The 24,653-nt window shown below is 28.9% G+C and overlaps 1 protein-coding gene across 4 annotated transcripts; it reads left to right on the forward strand.

Moving 5' to 3' along the window:
- Positions 1–216: 216 nt before the first annotated feature.
- LOC108556876 (nitrogen regulatory protein areA-like) lies at positions 217–24,103 on the forward strand. 4 transcript variants are annotated; one of them, XM_017913160.1, is made up of 8 exons: positions 217–1,148; positions 15,280–15,930; positions 17,745–17,896; positions 17,951–18,149; positions 18,265–18,390; positions 22,964–23,084; positions 23,367–23,490; positions 23,557–24,103. In XM_017913160.1, the coding sequence occupies exons 2-8, from the start codon at positions 15,280–15,282 to the stop codon at positions 23,696–23,698; spliced, it is 1,515 nt and encodes a 504-aa protein (XP_017768649.1). In that variant the 5' UTR covers positions 217–1,148; the 3' UTR covers positions 23,699–24,103. The 4 variants fall into 4 exon arrangements, with proteins under 4 accessions (XP_017768649.1, XP_017768650.1, XP_017768651.1 ...); XM_017913161.1 differs by lacking the exon at positions 217–1,148 and adding an exon at positions 7,733–7,872 and having other exon boundaries at positions 17,760–17,896; XM_017913162.1 differs by lacking the exon at positions 217–1,148 and adding an exon at positions 7,733–7,872 and having other exon boundaries at positions 17,763–17,896.
- The last annotated feature ends 550 nt before the right edge of the window (positions 24,104–24,653 follow it).

Consider the following 24,653-nt stretch of genomic DNA (forward strand, 5'->3'; position numbering starts at 1 on the left):
TATATTTAATTAATTTGTTATATAATAATAATAATCTTTATTAGTCACTATTGTAACCAAAGGGCTATTGACCTAAGTTTTTCCGTCCTTAATTTCTTATTTTTTTGAATAATAAGAATTAGGATAATCTTTGCAATTCCAAAATTGAGCAAATTCACATGTTTGAAAATTGATTCTAGATTCCAAATAGGTATGTAATACCTAATTTTAGTTTCCAAATTTTTCAATTCACATAACATAAATTGAAATATGCCTTTAGTTGTTAATAAATTACGATTTTATCATTCTAAACTAAACGCTACTAAATGTATTGGTGATCAAACCACAAAGATCTCTACAGTTTTACAATACACTTTTACATTTCACTTATGAGAAGCACCAATGTCATTGTGAACTAAATTAAAACATTATTTTAAGCCTCTAAACTATTTCATCTCGTTTATTAGTCAGTAATAACACTAAATTCCTTCCCATTTTTTTCGTTTATTTCTTTAAATTTAGAATTTAACAATATACTCGTTTTATGCCAAAATAGATTTTGTATTAAAATGTTTATTTAAGTCTATGCTCAAAAACCGGTTTTTTACCGTTTTTCTGAAGCAACGAAATATTTTTGAGGTTTTAGAACTACATCTGCGTGTACCTGCGTACTCCAATATTAGGAATTCTAACATAAAACTTAATTTTTTCTTGACAATTTCGATTGTACAATTGGATGCAACTCCAATCCAATCTCATTGTATTGTTTTCATAGAGATAATCAGATTACGTTTAAAAACAAAACGCTACTATTATTTGCATAACTTAACATCATCTATCTAATCAGGAAATAAAAAATATCTCATTTTTTTTATCAGATCAGCAAAGGTCATTTAACCGGAGATTAGAAGGGCACAATCTCGCGATCTTTCCGGAAATGCAACGAACGACTTTTCCGGTTTCCCAGCGTCGTTACAAGTAGAAATCGCGTCATCAGCGCGGCGGTGATGCAACGCCGCATTCGTTATCGCAGCCATCTTGACAAGGAGCTCATATCTGCCTGCCCCACCCAATAGCATAAAAATTCAGCTACATTCAATACGGATCAACTTCTAATTATCCCAAACCATCAATGCTCGTCACAACACCGCAGCATCTACATCGAAATCGTAAGTCTTCGAAACACTTTTCTTTTTTAATTTCGTCGCTAATTCCTTCTTCTTTATTGCTATTGTTTCATTACTTTTTTTTGTACTTTTAAATCGAATTTTAGTAACCGCGTCCCGTTTCGTTAATTCACTGAAGCGCGCACCACACTTTCGAAGCTTTCGTCGCGTTCGGGGCAGAAACCGCAAGAAATCTTAGAGTCGACGTCTCGTCCGATGCTTCGTACATCGTTTACTAAAATTTTATATAATTTCCTGAAAGATATAATACTGTTAACATATCAAATAGATACGGGATGATATGAGTGAGGGCTTTATAAACAGTTTATCTAGAAATTGTTATCATACACATTTCGAGAGCAAAGCCGCAACATTATTGTATATTTTTTCCTGTATTATTTAAGAAGCAACCCTTGTCCAAAAGAATTAAACCTAGTACTTTTATTTTGTATCATAGTTTACGCCAGATTTCATGTTTTTGGGCGGCCGCCATTTTGTCGTTGCGCTCACAAAATGGTCAAAGCCGCGCTCATCGCACACGTCAAACACCGTTCGTTTCCACTTTAATTAACTTCCATTATTTAACAGTAAAATATAATTATAAATAATTTGAACTCGAAAACATCGTCACAACACACAACAAAAACTTAAATAAACAATTTCGTTAAGTAAACACATACGATTATGTAGGAATATTTTAATCCGCATCAAAATTAAATCTAGGTGATATTTAACTTGGATTTAGTCTAAATTAAAAATTTCTTATAGGAAAACAAAATATTTTCAACGGAAAATACATAATTGTTTTTCTTTTGTATAAAACCAAAGAAAATTGAAGTTACTCATAACTTTCCAAGAAAAATAACTTATTAAAATAGAAATGCAACAATAACAATTAATTATACTCATTGTTATCATCACCTAATAAACAATACTTAATTGTAACAATAACATTATGTAATTAAAATCTGCAAAAAGTAATGTTTTACGTTGAATAAAGAAATTTCTATTAGTAATATTAGAAATGAAAACATTATAACACTTTTTATTGGACCTATTCTATCTAAAAAGTTAAATTTGGTGAAGCAAATTGTCAAATATTTTATTTAAAAAATTAACAGTTGTTTAAAAGTATATATGTTGTAATACTTCAGTCAATATCGTTTTTTTTTTACGAATATCATTTAAATATTATAATTGCTCTAGAAAAATCCATTTGCGCATGTTTTTATTTCTGGAATTTTATAGATAACAATATATTAAAGTACATTTTATTTATTTTTGAAACCGTCCACTTTTTTTTATATGTTATTCTAAAAATAATTGATGATGAACTTGTAACTATGCAGCTAAACAACACGTGCTGAACAACATAAAACATGTTTGATTGCATCATTACTATAGACATTTCTTAAAATGCGACATAACGAAGAAATTTGTTAAAATTTGTTTCAATATCATTTAAATCTTCGGTTGTTAGATTCTTCATATTTTTAATTCTTCGATTCTTACATTTTTTCTAAATCTTCCTGTTTGCTCTCAATAAATTTCTAACATCCATCTTCATGGATGTTTTGGTAACCTATTGATTGAACCATCTGGATATCTTAATTTCTTGTATCTTATTTTTTTCGTTTTATACAACTTCAGGCCATATTTTGTCCGATAATTGTCGAGCGTTTGCCTCAAATTGGATTTTGTTTTATGATAAATAGGGCTTGAAATTGCGGACTTATCAAAGCTTCGATTTCAGAGGTACGACTGTAATTAAAACATTATAATTTTAATAAAAGTATTTATCAATTTCTTGCAATTAGAGTTTACGTGGTCGATAGATTAGAGTTATGTTTTTTTTCTTAATATGTTCATTTTAAGTTTACTTATGTTTTATTTTAATTTTGCCGGTACGCAGTACGCGTAAACAGTTTAAAATATTATCTCGCATCATTTACTGTTATAAACGTCTGGTATGATTCATATGTTACAGTTGTTTTGAGAAATTAATTACATATTAAAAAAAAAATCAAAATAATTAATCTAACATATTTTAGTGTATATTTGATTTCAGATAATATCACTTTTTGTAGTTATCGTCAATTTGTCTCGACAAAATATAAATAATAACACTTGTAAACATATTTTTCTATTTAAGTGCAATAATATTTAATTAATTTAGATAGAAAGACTTATGGTCAATTTCAATTATTTATTATTGTTATTGAATGAAAATGTTTATTTTTTTACAGAATGGAAACAATGAAAAAAATATGAAATATAATAATTATAAAAATATTAATTTGAACAACAATTTGAACTTTATTCTTTTCTGTATGTTGTTTACAAACAGTTTTGTTGCCGATCGTTAACCTCCGGGTTATTTAGAACCCTAGCAAGCAATAAAAAGGTAGTCCCAGTTCCCAGTTTAATTGTACAACGGTACAATCCCTGTTTTCGTTTTTACCTAAATTGAATAATAACAAAGATTCTATTGTATATCATCTCAACATCGTTAAATCAATATTGCCGAAGTTAAGTATTTAAGCAGAAGGACGAAAAAAACACAAATCTTATGATTTCTCTGACAATTATAATATAAATTCTAAAAAAATTAACATGTACTTTTTTTTGTTCATAAGTAAAAAAATAATTATAGAACAATGACTATGACAAACTTTCAAAGAAATTCAGTAAAATTAAAATTGTACAACAAATAAATCCAAAGCATTATATTTAAATTTAAAGGCATTAGAATAAAAACCGTAATCATTCATAAGATTACGGTTTTTATTCTAATGTCTTATATGATCTAATAAATATAATATACAAAATAAAATATTAATTTGTTTATATAAGTATAAAAACAATATTTGTCTTATTTTTTTATATTATTGCATAGAAGATCATGATTTTCAATTGTCTAAAAATATTCAACTAAACTCTAAAGTTATCAATTATACTGAAATATTTTTGTTCTGCTTTTTTTATGCTTTCCGAAACGCTCAACGCTTTTCCGTATTCGTTTAACATTGCTAAGGGTGTAATCATCGCATTGTCTCGAAGGAAACACTTGAAAATTTCATTATATTATAATTTGAAATAATCGTCTTAAGAAGTTACATAATGATGGTGAATTTTCTTTGCAAGAAATATAATAGAATTATGTACGTCTGCTTCAAAAGATTTATATCATAAATATACTAGTGAACATTTTCTATAGTAGAAAAATGCATTTTTTATATTACTTAATAAGAATTTAACTAAAAATGTTGATGAATATTTCATAAGGATTATTTAATGTAAACAAAGGTTTTTGATAAGTGTACATATTTTTTTTAAGTATTTTAGGATATTTGAAGATGTTAGGATAACGTTATGAAATATATAAGACGAATTTTCATAATAAAACTATAAATATTATCGTGTATACAAAACTTATTTCGTTGTTAGTAATAATCAATTCTTAAAATTCCAAAGATTATTTAATTTTGTTTTTAGAAAATTAAAAACTTGAAAGATTTAATCTATTAGAATTTTACTGCAATTTTATAAATTATAGTTATTTATTATTTGTTAAAAAAACTAATGTAACTCCAATCATTGTGCTATCAAATATTTCTCATAATTTCGAAAAAATACAATTTATGAATTTGAACATGTTTGTTATTAAAAAAAATATTTAAATAACATCAGAAAACTCATGATTTTGCATTGTACACATTTATCAGTTCTCTTACAACTATAAACTGAAATTGTAAATTAATGTTTCTTAATCCTAAATGGACCAATAAAAAATAAGTTAAATGCCTAAGAAACATTATTAAGTTCGTCAGGAATAAACAAATACACGAAGATCTTCATATAGATATGGTCGAGGATACAATACCAATATAGAGTGGAGTCACATACTAATGTTCTAGTTATTGGACTACTTGACAACAGTGAAACAACAAATAGACTAAACCACAAGATTTAGTATATAGATTTAAGTAATTATTAACGTTTAAAATCAACATAATGGTAACTATCTACCGGGAAAGCTTATACATTTAATGTCAATCGCGATCTTAAATTTACTCAATGTTCACATTGATGAACAGATTATGAATAAAATTATTACAACATAAAAAAAATGTTTATTACCAGTCCAAGGTCATTATTATCAATAGTAGAAACTTATGATCCATTTTCTAAAGAAATATTACGCAAAATAAAAAATTCAATTTTTTCAGTAAATATTGATTACTGAAAAATAGTTATCTCAAACTGAACAAACTAACTTCTATAAATAATCCATTTACTGAAGGTTAACAAACGCTCGACATTGAACATTTTTTCTAGTCTACACTATATTACTTCATTTAGTAATAATTTAGTAACACAACATGGATAAACAGCATTACCCCGCATAGTACGACTATATATATTTAGTTCCTCGATTAGTCCGGTTTAATCCGCTAATATTGTTAATAAAACTTTAAAAAATATAAAAAAAAACTGACAAACAGTCATCTAAATATAATATGAATAAATGATGTAATATTTTCTTAGCGGCTCTTCACAAGGTTTTGATCAAATAAAATCGTTTAAATGCAACATAAATAAAATATAATTCTTAAGCAATGAAATCTTCGGCTTCGATTTGGAATCGACCGTTTGTTTTAAATTTGTTCACACCAAAAATACGTGTCAGTTTTATATAAATATATATATAAAAAAAAACTCGGGCAATGGCGTTCCTAAAGCAAGCGTACAATGTCACTGTTTGATCAATGATAACGTCCCTTATCTTATCTCTACGCCAAGCTGAAATTACCTGATTCCCTGGTAATTCGAGCATCAAAATAACTCCAACTTTCACGTACACGTATTATTACAATTCCCATCGAAACACGAAAATCCTTCATACAACAACTGTGCACATGCAACAACGACGTTAAATTTTCTCACTATCCATCCATAATTCCCCACTTGATTACTATTACTGTAACACCGTTCATCTATTTCGTACACGTTTCAACACCTTTTTCGCACTTGAATAGTTTTTTTTTTAATTAATTAACTTTAACACTCTTAATTTAGGAAAAAGAGTATGGACGGACTACGTTCATAGCAACGACTGATAATAATCTAAAAATCTACCCTGTGTTATATACATATCTACAACAGGTTCATAAAATAATAAGATAATATTGTTTGTTAGATACTGGCTACAAAGATTATTATATCTTGCCGTACAGTAAACATTTTTATTTCATTATGTACTATTTTTGTATTCCAAACCGCAGCACAATAAGCTATATGCAACAAATAATGCTGTAGGATCTGTTCAAGGAGTAAAAATATTGAAAGAAATTATGGAAAAAAACTGCTACCAGATAAAAGCTATATTTGATATATTTTAAGTTGAAAATGTCTATTAACTTAACACGGCCCGCATTGTTTAAAATATGCTGCTTATAGTTTTAGAGTCTGAGAAATGCAGATATTTCTGTTATTGAAGAAAAAGAGATAGAATTAATAATTTTGTAAATCTTTGATAGAAAAAAAAAATAACTTTAAAATTAATTATAACACTTCCAAAAAAAATCAAAGAAATTATTGGTGTATTAAATTCAAAACTAAATCAATAATATTAAACACAATTCAAAGACGTAATTGAAAAATGTTTCACTATGAGAAAACAGTTAGTATATGGAATATTTAGTGGAATTTGAAAAAAAAACTATAAAACCTTTGATATTTCAGTAATTGATATTATTTATTGGAAATTAATTTGTCTAAACAGTCTAAAAAAATTAATAAAAGTAAACTTGTTTATATAATGAATTTATTTATATTTGAAAAAATATGCAATTATTAATTGTTTTATAAGAATTAATTATATATTTTGTAACTAAAACATAATACAAATTGTAAGTTCAGTTCAGTTAATTGGTAATTTGATGAAGACAGATAATAGATATTTTTTATTGTTTCTTCTTAAAAAAATAACGAATGACTGTTGTTGTATCAATGTTTTTTTTTTATAAATTTAAACTAAATATGTATCGTTTTCTGATATTCATTTTAAATAAATCCAATTTCTTAATATCTTTAGTATTAAATATATTACTTTTTTTAATTAAACTATGAAAGTAATTAATTAAAGTTTTCAACGTTGCATTCATTCATAATTTATCCATTGTAGATAAAATAGATTTCAATAGTGTCTTGCCTTATCAATTTTATCTACTTTAGTAAGTATTCGAAATAGAAAGAAAAGAACTATAATTAAATAATGGTTATAATTAAAGCAGAAGTTCAGAAGACAAGTATAACTTTTTTTTTCACGAGCAAACAAACATAAAAACAGACGTGATCGAGTAGAAAATGTACGACGATGGTAATTTGTTGAGAAACGAGGGAATGCTTGTTTCAATTGTATGTAATTGCTGTTTACAAATGGATTAAATCTAGTTTTAATCACGCAATCGCAGAGCCGACTTAAATGTCCTTTCCAGGATCGTTTCGGGCTCAGTTCGCCAAGAACAGCATAAACAGCCAGACGGGCGCAAACATAACTCTCCAAAGTCGTGTTATTTAGTGACAAACATCGAAGGCAAAGCAAATAATACATTGATAAGGGTTCGAACGATCACCTAAAATAGTCCAAGTGCATTCCCAGTTTGGATTTACGAAACGTCGATAGTGCAGGAGAGCGCGCGAACGGAATAACGTAATGTGTAAAGTAAGTTTTTATACATTAATTCATTCATTCATAATACATCTGAAATAAATTTGATATAACAAATCTATTAATCAAATTGTTTTAGAGATTAATTATCTTATACATTATTTATCAATCAGTTTCTCGTGGAATTAGTGTAATATTTCATAACTTATGCTCATTATCATTTTATTTAATACCTTGAATAGACCTAGTTTCTAAAATTTTCTTTTCTCATGTCAGTTAAATTGAAATCGATTTCACCAGATTAAGTCAAATCTATATTCATACTTTGCATTTCAATTTAGTAAATTAATTATATCCGTGAATTGTAAAGTATAATTTAGTAAGATTATAACGTACTTCTGGTTATTCTCAAAATTATTAATTCATTGATGAAACAACTTACTTCTTGGAAATGTTGTACACATTCAATTCCATTTGAAAATAATATACAGTAATATCTCGTTTAGCGCTTCCTCGATTAACGCTGATTCGATATAACGCAGTCTACTCGAAGCCTAACAAAGCACAAATCTAACAATTTATCACATGTTAATGTTTAACGATTGTTGTATAGGAATGTAAAGAGGTTTCAATGTACTTTACTTGGACCAACTTTATTTTCCATTAATCATAACCATCATTTACCTCAGGGGTTTGCAAACTGTATAGGGGCGCCAAGAAAAGAGAAAATTCTGATATATTAACATAAAGTTCGCCCTGAGATAGACGAATGTTTTAACGGAAAAATTCTGATCTGTTAAGAGCGCCGCAAACCGAAAAAGTTTAGAACCCCTGGGTTCCCTGATTTGTGTGGTGTTTTAATACAGATTTCCATGAATATTTTTAAGTTGTTGTTATTGATAGCACTTGTCATCTACTTTAGAATTATAATAACTTTTTCATTTCATCCTTTCAAATGTGGCGGTAAATGTTTAATTCATATTTAAAAATGCCAACTTTAAAGTTTTTTACTCTATGAGAACAAACTCGGTGCCAAATATGCTGAGGCAACGCGAAAAATATCTATGGTACTGCAATTATATTATAACATCTAACAGCAGAGAAGGGGTTCAATAGATTATTAACAACGAAAATATTAAAGAAGTTGTAAAGGCAAATTTCAGCGCAAATGGAGCTTGCAGAAATGTTCAATTTGAGTGATGAAACTATTTGTTTGCAACTTCATCAGATAGGGAAATAATAAATTCACCAAATAGGGAATGTTTTTTTTATATTTTCATCAAAAACTGCACGAACTAATTTGGTTCTGATTGTAACTAAATATATGGTGGTTAAGACTCAACTGTTGTTTAGTCATAATATTCTTCACTGAAGAAGCTTACTGTCAATGCTATTATAGTTCATTTTACAATTCATGTTCTATACTCGATAGAGAATTTTGAATTAGTTTGGTTGTTCTGAAAGGTTTTACAATTCCATTTTTCTAGCTTGTTGTTATTGCTTACATAGTTTGTTCAAATTATAGTTGATATAGTTTCTTTCAAAGTAACTGGTAAAGTCATTGATACGCGAAGAATAAAATAATCAATTATATTCTACAAAAACATATGTAAATTACATTTTGAAAAAGACTAAAAAAATGATTGTATTGTAAACTAAGTTGGTTGATCATCTCAAATTTAGAATGTAGTTGATGTATATTCTATAATTGATTTTTTTAATATAAGTGTTGGTTGAGGATCAAAGCACAAATAAACGTGAACGGAAAAATAAATATAAATGGTCAAATTCTCGAATTCTAGAGCTAAGCAAACAATGCACAGATAACGGCGCTTGTTGCATCGATCTGAAAAATTCTCATCCAAAATACGAGATGACGGAAATTGATGTGAGCAATGCATGTTGACTCGCATCGTTCAAAAAAAACTCCATCTCCTTTTTCTACTGAAACCGCACCCAAATGAACAACAAAAAAAAACGATAATAAAAATAAACTTAACTCTTAACAATTACGTAATAAAACACACGCAAAGTAGGGCGTGATTGAGTGTACAATTAAAAAAAAATAGTTACAAATTACGAAAGCCTCAACTCATTGAATATACTGACATATAAAGTTGGCGACATAAACATGTTTTACTTATTAAATATATTGATATCTCGTATAGTGTGGTTTTGATCAATCCGGATTCACTATAGTCTGGTTTGGAAAGTCTCTTTTTGTACGGTTATGTATTTTGTTCCACGAATAGTCCGGTTACAATTTTACAATTTAAAACAAATAGTTACAATTACGAAATCCTTATCTCATTAAAGTAACATATAAAGTTGGTGACATCATCGTATAAAGATGATTTACTAAATACATCAATACCGCGCATTGAAAAGTCTCTTCTGGTGCGGCTTATTTTAGTATGTATTTAGTCCGGTTACAATTAAAAAAAATACTAATATTTGTCTCAGTAAATGTAGTGACAAAAACATGTCTACTAAATACGTTAATAACTCGCATAGTATGGTTTCGATCAGTCCGGATTCACCATAATCCGCTTTGGATAATCTCTTTTTGTGCGGTTTATTTTCGTATGTATTTAGTTCTTAGATTAGTCCTGGTTTCAAATAGTCCGGGATATTGACGGAATCGATATCTCGCATAGTGTTACCCACACTATATTACTGAACATACAAAAATAAACCACACAAAATAGAGATTTAATTATATAAAAGAAAAAATTGATCATCTATGTATAAAAATAATAGTTCTGTGTACTTTTTATATTGTTTTGAAATATAGTGAATTCGCACTGATCGAAGTATTGCTGTTTTTTTTTGTTAAGTTGTTGAAGAGTTTAAATAAATTTGAATTGACAGCTGAAATTTCTGTGTACCAACTTTAAATTTATGTCACTATATTTAGTTATTGGTAGAAATAAGGCCGTGAACATTAGATTTAACAAAAAAATGCCACTATATATAATTTTTCATAAATATACAAACGTATTTTAAATATATTGAATAAAATTAAATGTTCATAACCTCAGATCTTTGTATATATAATTCTAACCTTATATGTTATGTTCAGGAACTTTGTTGTTGTATTCCATAACGTTGGTTCTATATACACATTTCCTAAACTGTCTCAACTCTTGAATGTTCACGTTATTTGCACAATTTCTAAAAATCATCTAACTTTTAAATGTAATGTCATTGTTTCTAATTGATAAACTTTGTACTTTGTTTCATGGTAATATGCGATTATTAAAAATTCATAAACGTCAATAATTTTGAAGTTTGGGATTAATTCTGAGATTAATATGTTTACACATTTTTAATAATAATGGAAAGATACAAAAATGTTTGTTTTTCACCAATTTATTCATCAATAAAATGAGATGTAATAAATTCTTGTATAAATGTTATAAATTAAATTATCAAATATAAAGCCAAGTTCACATGATAGAAAAATACATTCATAACATGAATAACAACAGAAGAGTAAAATCCAAAATAAATATATATTATGAAGTAATAAAATTAAAATGTATTAGACTGTAAATTCGTATAGTGTTTAATTAAACACACAAAAAATGTTGCGAAACAAAGTTTACATGATAAGAAATGAAATTTGTTGAATTGAATGCGATAGTAGACTATGAATGAGTTACGTCGTTTATTAATCACAATAACAATTCAGATTACATTTTATTAATTCTAACATGATTGTATGAATCCACTAAAATAATCATAGAACTTGTTTTTTTCACTGTTTGAAACCGTACCAATCGATGACTTTAAAACCACATACAGGAAAAAGTCGATCATTCATATATGCTTTAAATACTCGAGCACTGAAATTTTTATTACCGAATATAGCGCTAAATTCTGGGTTTATGTAATGGAATGTAATATAATATAAACAAGAAAATTCTTTTATGCGTATTATTTTTTTTTCTCTAAATATCTTTATGAAAATTTCGGAGTCGCGTTATATTCGGGCTACGGTAACTACTCGCGCGGTGTATTTTAAACAACACGTGTATTACTGCCATACAAAGATTATATTACGACAAGAAAAAACAGATTCTAGTTAACTAATGCTTTTTTATTACATTCATAACTATTTGTAACACTTTAATATAATAATTTCTGAGTCAAAAGTGTCGTCATTGTGCTTTATATAATCGTGAGTAGAGGTATCAGCATTGTCCGCTATTACACCAACACTGCAGTGCAAGAACGAACATGCATAAAAACAACTTATTTGTGCCGCAGTCAATACAATATTGAACCGGCATTTAGTAAACACTTTGGGCATAAGTTACGTTTAGTGTCATAGATGGAGGAATCATTTCCTAGAAAATAAGAAATAAATATGAGTACTAATTTATTTTAAATTTTGAAACCGTACTATAGTGAATCCGCACTGATTAAATCATAAAATATGAAATAATAATTGAAAATGGAAAATCTTTAACGGATACATTTTAACAAGAATTTACATTTAAGAAGAAGCAGAGGTTGAAACATTATTTCTTTGTTTGAAAATATTTTTTAAACTATGTTTAACAACGACGATTTAAATATAATGTCTTTAACTGATACATTTTAAAAGTATACAAATTTTTAATTACAAATTCCTCTTCATCAGAAAATAAGAAGAAGCAGAGGTTAAAACAACGAAGATTTATAAAATAATTGAAAGTTTTATAATCATTACTTTCTAACTACTTGAGAACTTCTAATAATATCTTATTAGAGTTTTTATTTATGAAAAATGTAACTAAAATTGTGTTTACTTAAAGATGTGTGTAACAAAATAGATATAGTTTAGAACAAACAAAAATTAATTTGGCCATGATAAAACGACGAACGCGAGTTGCAAATTCAAAAAGGTGTACGTTATGTGGGATCGTCAATGATGTAGTGTATTTATTCAATGAAACGGGTATTGGATGATGTTGAGGTGTCGCAGGAATGAGTATCCTCTCCATCGGAAGTGGTGTGACGTGGTTTTTCGGCGTTCGTACGAGTGACGGACGAACTGTGCAAACATATTATTTCCGCCACACGAACGGAAACACATCGAAAACTTTACTTTGCCCAAAAAATTCTTGTACTCGAACAAACACCGTTCCGACGTTCTAAAGGGGAAACAATAGAAATAGAAAGCAAATCGAATCTACTAAATGATTTTTGTATATATTTGAATTTGTTAAAATTTTGTATTACATGTATATTTCTAAATTTAAAATATTTTTTTCACAATTTTAACTTAACAATCTTAAGAAGAATTTTCATTTTATTTTTAGGTCAAAGAATAAAAAATTGTAGATTTATTAATTTCATTTAACAAGTTTTGAAGTATCAAATCAAAATCTACAAATTCACATTTGAAAATCTACTATTCATTAATTGAAAACTCTTGAATTATTAGTACAACAAACCAGTTTATGTATATTTACATACAAGTATTTGTTAATTCGTAAGAAATATTATTGATTTAGCCCACATTTTTTTTTTGCTGATTTTCTTTCGTTTCGTTTTTTTCTTGGAAAACACTAAAAGTGCACATAGTTTCAGGTTTAAGTATCAAAGTATTTAAATAATTAAGATTTTGAATAAAACTTAAGAAATCTATTTGTTGACACAGAATTTAATTAAATTTAATGTTTAAAAAGTTTTTATTTTTTAACTTTACTCATTTTCTATTAATGTTCATGTAATGAAAAGTATTTCATATTTATACAGAATTTTAATATATATTTATAATATTATAGATTTGATCATATTTCTTCCATATTTCTAGCTTAGTTTTGTCAAAGCTTTGTTGTAATTTAATGAAACCTAAAGGTGTTTAATCAATACTTAAAGTTCTAAAATCAGGAATTTTTTTATAAACGCCTTTAAATATGATATTTCTTTAAATATTATTGAATAAACATCAGTAATTTCTTATTATTTATAGAATTTTTGAAATATTTCTAGCTTATTTTTTATAAATGTTTTTTTTTTTATAAAAGTTGAAGAAATTTATATCTATTTTGTCATTGCGCTCAATTTAAAAAAAAAAAGTAGACGACTTTACATAAATACTTTAGATTTAATAAGATTAAAGAGAACAGGTGACATTTCGTTAGTAAGAAGAATATAAAATGTATATATTACCAATTTTCCTATTTCTCGCTTATATTTAACAATTGTTTGTTAGGAGTTAAGAAAATACGAATATGCGCTCAATATTGGTATATAAAGTATAAAGGTTTTCTAAAAAAACTAATACTTCTAATATTTAGTACGATTATAAAGGAATTATGATATCAAGTTCTTACAAATTATAATAAATAATCAGCAGAGCCGTGGCAAAAGTATAAAGCGCACGTAGCCAATTCAAACTTTACTCCTCAACACAAAATTAAAAAGTAAGATTAAGCAGTTGGTTAGGTTCTTAGTTTTAATAATTGTTTGTTACGAGTTAGGGAATTTCAAATTGTCTCCATTTTGTGCTCAATCTAATTAAAGTATTAAATAAGAAAATCAGATGTTTTTATATAAAGAATTTTCCTATTTCACGCTTAAATTTAACGATTGTTTGCTAAGAGTTACGAAAATGTGAATATGCTCTCAATATTGGAATATAAAGTATAAAGTTTTTGTAAAAAAATTAATACTCCTAACATTTAGTATGATTATAAAGGAATTATGATATTGATTGATAGAAAATATGATACAGATGTTTTTATATTAAGAAATAAGCCTTACATTTGTTAAGATAATAAAGAAAATATGACATTCAGTTAGTAAGAATTATATGAAATGAACAGTAAGGAAAGCAGTAAGTTCTTGGATTTGGTCTAACGTTTCAGATTTTCGTGTTTTACCGAAGGTTTGCTGGAAGTCAAGGAAACTCGTTGACAATGGTCGCGAAAGTGCATTTCGTATGCAAAATAAAGTCATAAAGCTAAGTCGGTAAAACTCGAGTGAGACGTTTTCGTTAAACGGAAAGTATGCGGAGAATGCAAACGCGAGAGGTACGAACGTATACCATAAAATATAAAGAAAAAAAAAAGAATTGGTACCAGAGACTGGGTTTTGTAAAGAGAACTATTAAAAAGGCGTCGTGTAAACAGAAACAAAAGAGGTACGGGCCGGAGACAATACCGGGAGTAAATATGCGGGGAAGACGAAGAAACTGTCGTCTCCGGAACATTTCTCTCTCTCATCCAAAGCACACGACACGCGTTCAAGTGAGATGCGGAATGACTAATTGTTTGACTTGACAAAACATCGGACGAACGGGGAAAAATGGTAATAAAGTGCTTCAAATGGTAACAACATATATGCTCTCGCAGCGCAGCGCGCCCAGATTTTCATCGTCACATTATTTCGAATGCTCAGTACGAGCGGAACGAATGTTCCTCAGAATAGCGCTGTTTCTAAACGACAAAGTTGCTTCACTTGCAGATGGATGAGCAGGAGACTTTACCTCAGGAAGAACAGCAGCAGCAGACGGCAGCTACCATCTCGCCTTTGGAAGGAGGAGAGGTCGAGGCGGAGGCGAAGGTTGAGGAGCAGCCGACGGTACCTGAAGAGATTAAGCAGGAGGAGGCAACGCCCAAGCAGCAGTCGACGGTCATCATGAGGCCGCAGGTGATTACCACTGCTGGGACACTGATCGGAAGAAACGAGGAGCCGAGGGTATCGCAGGAGGATGCGGTTGAAACCTCTTCGCCCAACAACAACATCGAACAGGTCGAGTACGAAGAACAACCTCAGCAACAACAACAGCAGCAGCAGTTCGTCGAAGGCGCCATCCTCGCCGCGGATGCTACCTACACCCAGGTGAACGGCGCCGAATACCCAGAGCAGCAGTACACAGTGGAGATCACAAGTGGACAGATGCAGCATTCTTTACACATCGAAGCACCTCAGCAGTACGAGCAGGACGATATTAAGCAAGTGCAGTACACACAGTTGGAGAGCGTTGCCTCGAACAGTCAGTTCCAACCGCAGGAATACCAGGAACCCCAAGAGATTTACATGTACGACAACTTTACCGTCAAAGCAGCTAGACCCGATGACAACGTCCTCTACTCCGACAACAGATTCTTTGGGGTAAGTCCACATCATTTAACAATAACTTGAATTTAATTTATTATGAAAAAAACAATATGACTGCAAAGATAAGCAGACTTCTATATTTACAATTCTTTAAATTAAAATTATATAATACTAACACTGCATTTAAAAAAAATGCATAAACTACACATTTATATATCTGTTAAAATGAAATATTTTGATAGTTAATTTTATATCGTAATGAACTTCCTTTTCCTCTTTCGGTTTATTTCAATTTGCGGTTGATAGAATTAAATTATATTCATTTATTATTTTTATCATTTTTCTTGTTAATATTGCAAGAAAAGAGTTACATAATGAATTGGACCATTAACTAACTGCGTACCTCTCGCGTTGCATTCTCCGCATACTTTACATTTAACGAAAACGTCTCACTCGAGGCTTATAGTTTAGATGTTTAAATAACAAATTTGCATTTGCTTTTAATTTATTTTTTTTTAACATTTATAATTTTATTTCTCATTATTTAAAGATTTAGTAAAAGTTACCTCTCAAGTTTTTTTTTATTATTATTAAATTAATTATGAAAGTGTAGAAATTATTTCCAAACGAAATTGAAACATCAAAATTTATAGATTTCGTGACATTGTGAGCAGTTGTTACGTTGTCACAGTGAACGTAAAAGAAATAACGCACAAAAAAAAGGAGAAGCGAAACGACCGAACAACGTTGTATAACGAGAAGTCGGCACATAAAATAAGTGCGCTTGCTTTGTTTAGGTGAACCGAACTTCATAATGAAAATCGTTGAAGATTTTTAAACGTGCTTTGAAGATAAATCATAAAATAATTTGCGCTTCAATCAATAGATTATTCGTTGGACAATTTACATTTACATTCCTTGACATAAATACGAACTAAATTAAATCAACTATTTCAGAAAACATTATTTGTTATTGTAATTAGACTTAAACATTATTTTCATCATTTGGTTGAGTTTCAAATTTGTGACTTATTTATTCAATTTTAATTAATTAATAATTTTATAGACTTCTAATTAATATGGTATATGGAAATATTTTCTTCAAATTTTGATTATTTTGACTTGCGAAAGTAACAAAACGAAGCTAAAATAGAATTATTTATATAAAATAACATGAAAATTTAGTATAAATTAATCCAAATATATATTTTTGTATATTTTTTAAGTTCATTTTTTTATTATTTTAAATTACGCATTAGTAAAAATAAAGTGTGCTAATTTGGATATCATTTTAAAATCGAAAGTAATTAGTTAACTTAAATGATAATTAACAATTATGAAAATCATATTATTTATAGGTTAAATTTTTGATGATTTTGAAGTGCAATAAAAATGTGTAATTCCTGATAGAATTAATATGTGTTATTCTAATTAAATCGTGTATTTTCATCTTCTGATTATCGTTTGATTTATCCAACTTGAAATCAGGAAACTTGCTATAAATGAATATTTGTTTGTAATTATTTATTTATATATTATAAAGATTAATTATGTAATGTTACTCTGTATATGGAAATTGGTAGACCTGTTTTTTTTTTGTGTTGAATCTTCAGTATTTTCATCTTCAGGTTAAAGTTTACTTGAATCATTCAATTAAATAATTTCATACAGTAATGAATTGTAACAATACCTCAAGTTTATACGATATTATCATGTTCTGATTAGTTTTTTAATCAGTTGTTCAAATCTTTGCATTCAAGAAGTTTTAAAAGAAAAAGTTGCAATTAGATCTCAATTATATTCGGATAATTGTCAAGATTAATTTGATTTACATGAAATGTGTAATGACTGTCGCGGATTTACTTCAGAATTGTGATATCCAGCAGAACAACACGATGACCTTGATGGGCGAGAACGGAAGTAACAGCACGCTCCTGACTTTTCCCAACTACAGCCAACCTTCGACCTCCAATTTCAACCAATATCCATCGTCGAACACGATGGACTATTCCAGTTACGGGTAAGTTGAAGTCTTCAGAAGAGGTTTATCGTCATAAATAACGATTTTCCTTAGATACGCGCAGATCATCAGTGAAAGCTACGACCCGAACATGATAAGGGAGGAAATGAAGCAGTGCGTGAATTGCGGCAAAGGGGTGACGACCAATTGCGTCAAGGACAACAATGGGAACATCCTGTGCACGTCCTGCATCACGATGCGTCCGAATCCGATGAGGGTGGCGCCGGTGCGGACGCAGAAGAAGCCAACGATGGTAAGGATTATGAGATTTGTAATTTTAATGTGCTGATTTGGTTGCCTATGCTATCCATATCGTGCATACGAGTGAGTGAGTACACACCTCTAACATTGTACTGTTCTTCTTGGAGGTCAACACTCGAAGGAATAACGTGCAGTGCGCTAACTGCGACACCCATCAAACGACCCTATGGAGGAGGAACAACAATGGAGAACCAGTGTGCAATGCCTGCGGATTGTACTTCAAATTGCACGGTGTAAGTAAAAAAACGTACAAAAACTTGAACTTACTAAATATATTTATATAAATATAACAAAGTAGTTACATAACTGCAACTTAATGAACACAATTGAAAACACTATTTTCTAGTGAATTTTTTACTTGCTGAAAATTTAATCTTACGTTATAAAATTTCACATTAATGTTAATCAATATTATTGCTATTAAAATTGAAAAATAAGTTTTAGTGTAACAAACTTATAATATTCCAAAATTTAGTCAATTATTTATTATTAAAGTTATTCATTATTGAAGGTTGAATAGTCAAAAAATAATTTTTAAAAAATCTTCAGATATATAAATACTATCATAATGGTTCATCCACACTATGCTTGATCTGATGCAAATGATAATCAGAAGTACCAACTTATTACCATTAAGACATCTGTCAATTCAGTTTGACATCAATAACGGAAACTAATGACAAACTGAAGTGACAGTTAAGATTATGTTTATTTACTGGAATTACATGGAACTAGAAGCTGCAATTATAGTATATACATTACAGTTGGTACAACTTGAAATACTAATTAAGAATAACAACTTACTTGTATATAATTACTATCGTAATGGTACATCCACACTATGCTTGATTTGATGCAAATGATAATCAGAAGTGCCAACTTGTATTGGTTACCATTAAGACATTTGTCAATTTAGTTTGACATCAATCATGGAAACTAATGACAAACTGAAGTGACAGCTAAGATTATATTTATTTACTAGAATTACATGGAACTAGAAACTGCAATTATTGTATATACATTACAGTTGGTACAACTTGAAATACTAATTATGAATAACAAGTTACTTGTATATAATTACTACCATAATGTTTCATCCACACTATGCTTGATTTGATGCAAATGATAATCAGAAGTACCAACTTATATTGGTTACCATTAAGACATCAGTCAATTTAGTTTGACAACAATCATGGAAACTAATGACAAATTGAAGTGACAACTAAGATTATATTTATTTACTGGAATTACATGGAACTAGAAGCTGCAATTATTGTATATACATTACAGTTGGTACAACTTGAAATACTAATTAAGAATAACAACTTGTTTGTATATAATTACTATCATCCACACTATGCTTGATTTGATGCAAATGATAATCAGAAGTATCAACTTATATTGGTTACCATTAAGACATCGGTCAAGTCAGTTTGACATCAATCATGGAAACTAATGACAAACTAAAGTGACAGCTAAGATTATATTTATTTACTGGAATTACATGGAAATGCAAGCTGTAATTATTGTATATACATAACAGTTGGTACAACTTGAAAAACTAATTAAGAATAACAAGTTACTTGTACATAATTACTACCATAATGTTACATCCACACTATGCTTGATCTAATACAAATGATAATCAGAAGTACCAACTTATATTGGTTACCATTAAGACATCAGTCAATTTAGTTTGACAACAATCATGGAAACTAATGACAAACTGAAGTGACAGCTAAGATTATATTTATTTACTAGAATTACATGGAAATGCAAGCTGTACTTATTGTATATACATAACAGTTGGTACAACTTGAAATACGAATTAAGAATAACAACTTACTTGTATATAATTACTATCGTTATGGTACATCCACACTATGCTTGATCTGATGCAAATGATAATCAAAAGTACCATTAAGACATCTGTCAATTCAGTTTGACATCAATCATGGAAACTGATGACAAACTGAAATGACAGCTAAGATTTACTGGAATTGCAAGCTGCATAACAGTTGATACAGTTTGAAATACTAAGTAAGAACAACGACTTACTTGTTTAACATTGTTATAATCACCAAAATTTATTAAATACTCAAAATACGCGTATGTTTGTTTGAAGCGCATGCTGGATTCGCGATAATTTAGAGAGTAAGAGATTATCAGGCGTTTCTGTGGTCTAGACTCGTGCGTAGACGGATAACATGGTCTAATAGTAGCATTAATTATATATATTACAAACTTTCAACTGTGATAAAGACATATCTGCAATGCGGTTTTATCAGGAAGACTGGCGATAATAATTACTATCTGGCAACGAAGCCTTTTTTATTATCACAAACCACAATGCCGTACATCATCATCATAATCATCGTCGCACCTCGCCTTATCGGACAAGAAAACAAGTTGCACCAAAATAAAACAAGTGCAACATCTATCTTCCTGGCATTAGTAAATATTTTGAAAGATATCATGAATGATGACCATAAAGTACAGTGTGTTGCATAAACAACCATTTTTGCTTCCAATTGAATTATGCATAATTCATTACAAAAACTGTTCATCTTTATACTAAATTTTCTAAGAAATGTAAGAAATATTATTATAAGAAAAATATTAAATAGAATAATTATATATCAGTAATCAATAATCTGAAGAATTTTGTCATTCTGATTGGTTGTGATACAATAAACATTCAAGTTTGCTAAGTGAATACGAACGAATGTGTTAACGATAATAAGAAACTGCCGTCTTTCAGCAATTCATTAGCATTTCAATTTAGCTTATGGTCAACGTCAAATATCATTTATCTGCAGCCACGCTTTTAGCTCACTTATAAGTGCAGCCTAAAAGGAAAGCACCTTTTATTAATACACTCATTTTATATTTATATAAAAAATATATACAATTTTACAGTAATATAAACGAAATTAAAATTTTGTATCAATTATTTACATCGAAATCAATTCAATCATTTAAAAAAAGATTACGTAAATTACTTAGTAATAATATTAACTGTGTTGTAGTTAATACAGATTTAAGTATTAATAATAATTATACTTAATATAAATATTTTTTTTATTTATAATTTGTTAAGCGGAAACTTCAATTGTTTTAATTTAATCTGATAGAATGATAGAATTTCAAATAAAAAATATATTGGATTACGTTTGTTCTCTTGTAAATGGAAAATATTAACAAGAAAATTAAATTACTTCTAAGAATAGTTCAAGAAATGAAAAACAAAAGTAAATGCAAATATATTTGTATTTCTTACATTTATGAAATTACTTTTTAATAGATTCTTGTATAAGATTTAGAAAAATCATTATTCTAAACAAACATAACAAAAGATTTATCGACATATTCAAGAGAAATAAAAAAGACAATTTCGAGTTCTTAATTGTTAACAAATTATTAATATATATATATATATATGAAATTTAAATTACTCTTAAATCTAAAGACATGAACACAAGACATGTAATTTTAAAATTCTAGCAAAAATACATCAATAACTAAACAAAACAAACTAAATTTTAATTGAATAATATACAAAACTTATACATAATTGGTCGTTTCCCCCTTTAAATTGTTAAGTTATTGTTTTTGTTCTTTATTTTTATGCGGTTTTAAAGTCCAGGATTAGATCGGTTTCAACCAATGCGGAATATTTGTTGAAGCGATTACCCGCACTATGCAAAGAATTGCTTTAAATACAGTATTAATGTAACAGCTGATTAAAAATAATACAGACATAATCACAAAAAACAGACATAATCACAGTTGAGAATTTCAATTTTTTTATTTTAATCGATTAAAATTTTATTCCTCGTTTTTGTCTAATTTGTCAGAATTATTTTTATACTTTAAAAAATAATGATGATAAATTTGAACTAAGTAAAAATAATTAATTGAAATGTTCAAAATTACAATTTGTTTAAGCAATATTTAATAATCTTCTAGTTTCTAACAGATACAAGTAAGTTGTATCTAACAAATGCAACAGATGTTAAGAGTACAATGTTTTTTTTAATATTAAAAACAAATAATTATAAAATTAACAATAGAATATAGAAAAACATATTGGATTTAAATGTTTGAAATGTTCTAATTTAGATTTGTTTAGAATTCCAACATTTTCATTTAATAATGTTTAGATTTCTATTACAATTACAGCAAATACCTCGCACAGTGCGGGTAATTATCTCAGAGAATACTATAGTTCAATAAATGAAGAATAAAAGTAATTAAAAATATATCTATATTTCTTACATTTATATAATATTTATCAAAATCATTATTATAAGTCAGAATTTGTTACAATTACATTAAAACTTCACATAGTGCGGATCTACGAATATGTTTCAAACTGGAACAGAATTTGATCATTTATGTATACAAAAAAATAATTTTAGTTATTAATTTTTTAGAATTTGCTGAATTCGAATTTTGTTTGATTAGAGATTTTCAACCGGACTATTTTGAATCCGGACTATTTTGAATCCGGACTAATCAATGCCGGACTGTGGGAGATAATGCTTTATAATTAATGTAAATTGTTTAACATTTTAATAGAATACATTGTAATCAAAAAATGTTATAAAAAAGTCAAAGCGTATAAATATTGTCATTTTCAAATTCAAAAATCATCAGTTCCACAAATTGTGATTTTTTAATTAGTTGCTTATTGGTATTTACATATTCTTCTATTTCTAAGTCTACTAAATTAAGTTATTAAGATCTGAAAGACCTCGGTCGTTAATGGCATTTAATGTATATTTTCTATATTGATTTATATAGGTAAATCGTCCACCGACGATGAAGAAAGAGGGAATCCAGACGCGCAAGAGGAAGCCAAAGAACTCACAGCAGTCGCATCATATGGGCTCGATGAATGGGTCCATGGGTCACGGAAGAATGCGTAAGTATCCACCCATAGACCATTGTCCATCCGAAAGCCGGAAAATCTGTTCGCCAATTCCAGTAGCCGCACTCCTCCTTTTATAAGGAAATCCATCCCAGAAACGTAAATAAACTTTTCGCTAGAGTCGGAGTTCGGATTGCGTGGGCGTGGATGGTCATAATTCATCCATCTCTCGACTTAAGTCAAGACACGTTTCGTGTGTCAAAAACCACTCGAGAGAGAAGTTATTTCTTTTCTTAGCAAACTTCGTTAATCCGTTGAATTTCCTTTGTCGCACAGTGATCCAGACGTATCAACCGCCGGAGATGTCAGGATCGATGGGTGATCATTATCAACCGCAGATCGTCCTCACCAACAACGTTCCAACGCATCAGAACGTCAGGCTGCCGGCCCTTATCAGAGGGTACCACGAACAAAACAAACGACATACATGAGAAAAATACTTGAACACACAATCATTTGCTTGCAGGATGCCGCAAATGGAAAATAACGTTCGGGTTAACAACGAAGAACAGGCAACGGTCATCACCTCAACGTCTTTAGCGAACAGACCGAACTTTGTCCATCATCAATCCGACCAGGAATCCAACGGACACGACTCCAATGCTTAACCGTTAGCATTGGATGATCAAAGCTGCATCCAAAAAGAGAAAGAAAGATAAAAAGAACGACACTGCATTCCAACAAAAAACTGCTTCCTTTATGTAATATTAACTCGAAATTTCATTCGATACCAACAAACTAAATTGGTAACGAATCCACTTATTTTCTTTGAGATTAACGACGTCCACATTTTCCACGCTTAATATTTTCAATTGTAAATCAAATGTAAACGCACGAGAAAACTCAATTTGGTACAAAGCAATATTTCTTTAAATATACTAAAACAAAATCATTAAACCAATTCATTAAGAAATAATTAACAGTATTTCCAACTTCAGGTTAATTATAGACAAACTATTATATTAAGTACACTTAATTAAATCAGCTATAAATTTCAAATTTTACAAAAAAAATATGGCTTTAACAAATTGTTTGTTTTTTTTTTACTTTAAGAAAGTGGACTAGTCATTGTACTATTAATTATTAACTAATATTATCAATATCAAATAAACTGCCAAAGTCCATTTACTTAAAGCATCACAGCAAGCTGAATAATTAAACTAAACTTTACTAACTACTTAATGAGACTTGACGAGACTTGAGGAAAAGAGAAAAAAACGAGTTGCACTGTAAATACGCCCAAAAAAGAAACTAATTTATTTAAATACGTAAGAGAAAAATTGTCTGAACGAACAAACTTTTCAACTTCTTTAAACTAATAGATGAAAGTTGATCATTTAAAGCAGATTAATTTCCATCAATTATTCCACGAGAATAATTTAATCAAAGGAAATAAATCATATTGTTTTTGGTTTTAATTGTAAAATAAGTACAGGGAACCTCGCTTAACAAAATGAATTGTATGAAAAATGACTCGCTTAACGAACGACGTTTCGCATAACGAGTGACAATGAGAAGAAAAGTCCGGGATTACACGCCTGCTACATCATTTTTAAAACTTGT

The sequence above is a fragment of the Nicrophorus vespilloides genome, unplaced genomic scaffold (assembly GCF_001412225.1).
Source record: "Nicrophorus vespilloides isolate i.1.1-1 unplaced genomic scaffold, Nicve_v1.0, whole genome shotgun sequence".
Classification (NCBI taxonomy): Eukaryota; Metazoa; Arthropoda; class Insecta; order Coleoptera; family Silphidae; genus Nicrophorus; species Nicrophorus vespilloides.

What these genes read in the sequence shown, in the direction of transcription:
- LOC108556876 (XM_017913159.1), top strand. An exon ending in CGCAGAAGAAGCCAACGATG is followed by an intron (nt 18,150 to 18,264) that starts GTAAGGATTATG and finishes TTCTTCTTGGAG; the next exon opens with GTCAACACTCGAAGGAATAA. An exon ending in CATGGGTCACGGAAGAATGC is followed by an intron (nt 23,085 to 23,366) that starts GTAAGTATCCAC and finishes TTTGTCGCACAG; the next exon opens with TGATCCAGACGTATCAACCG.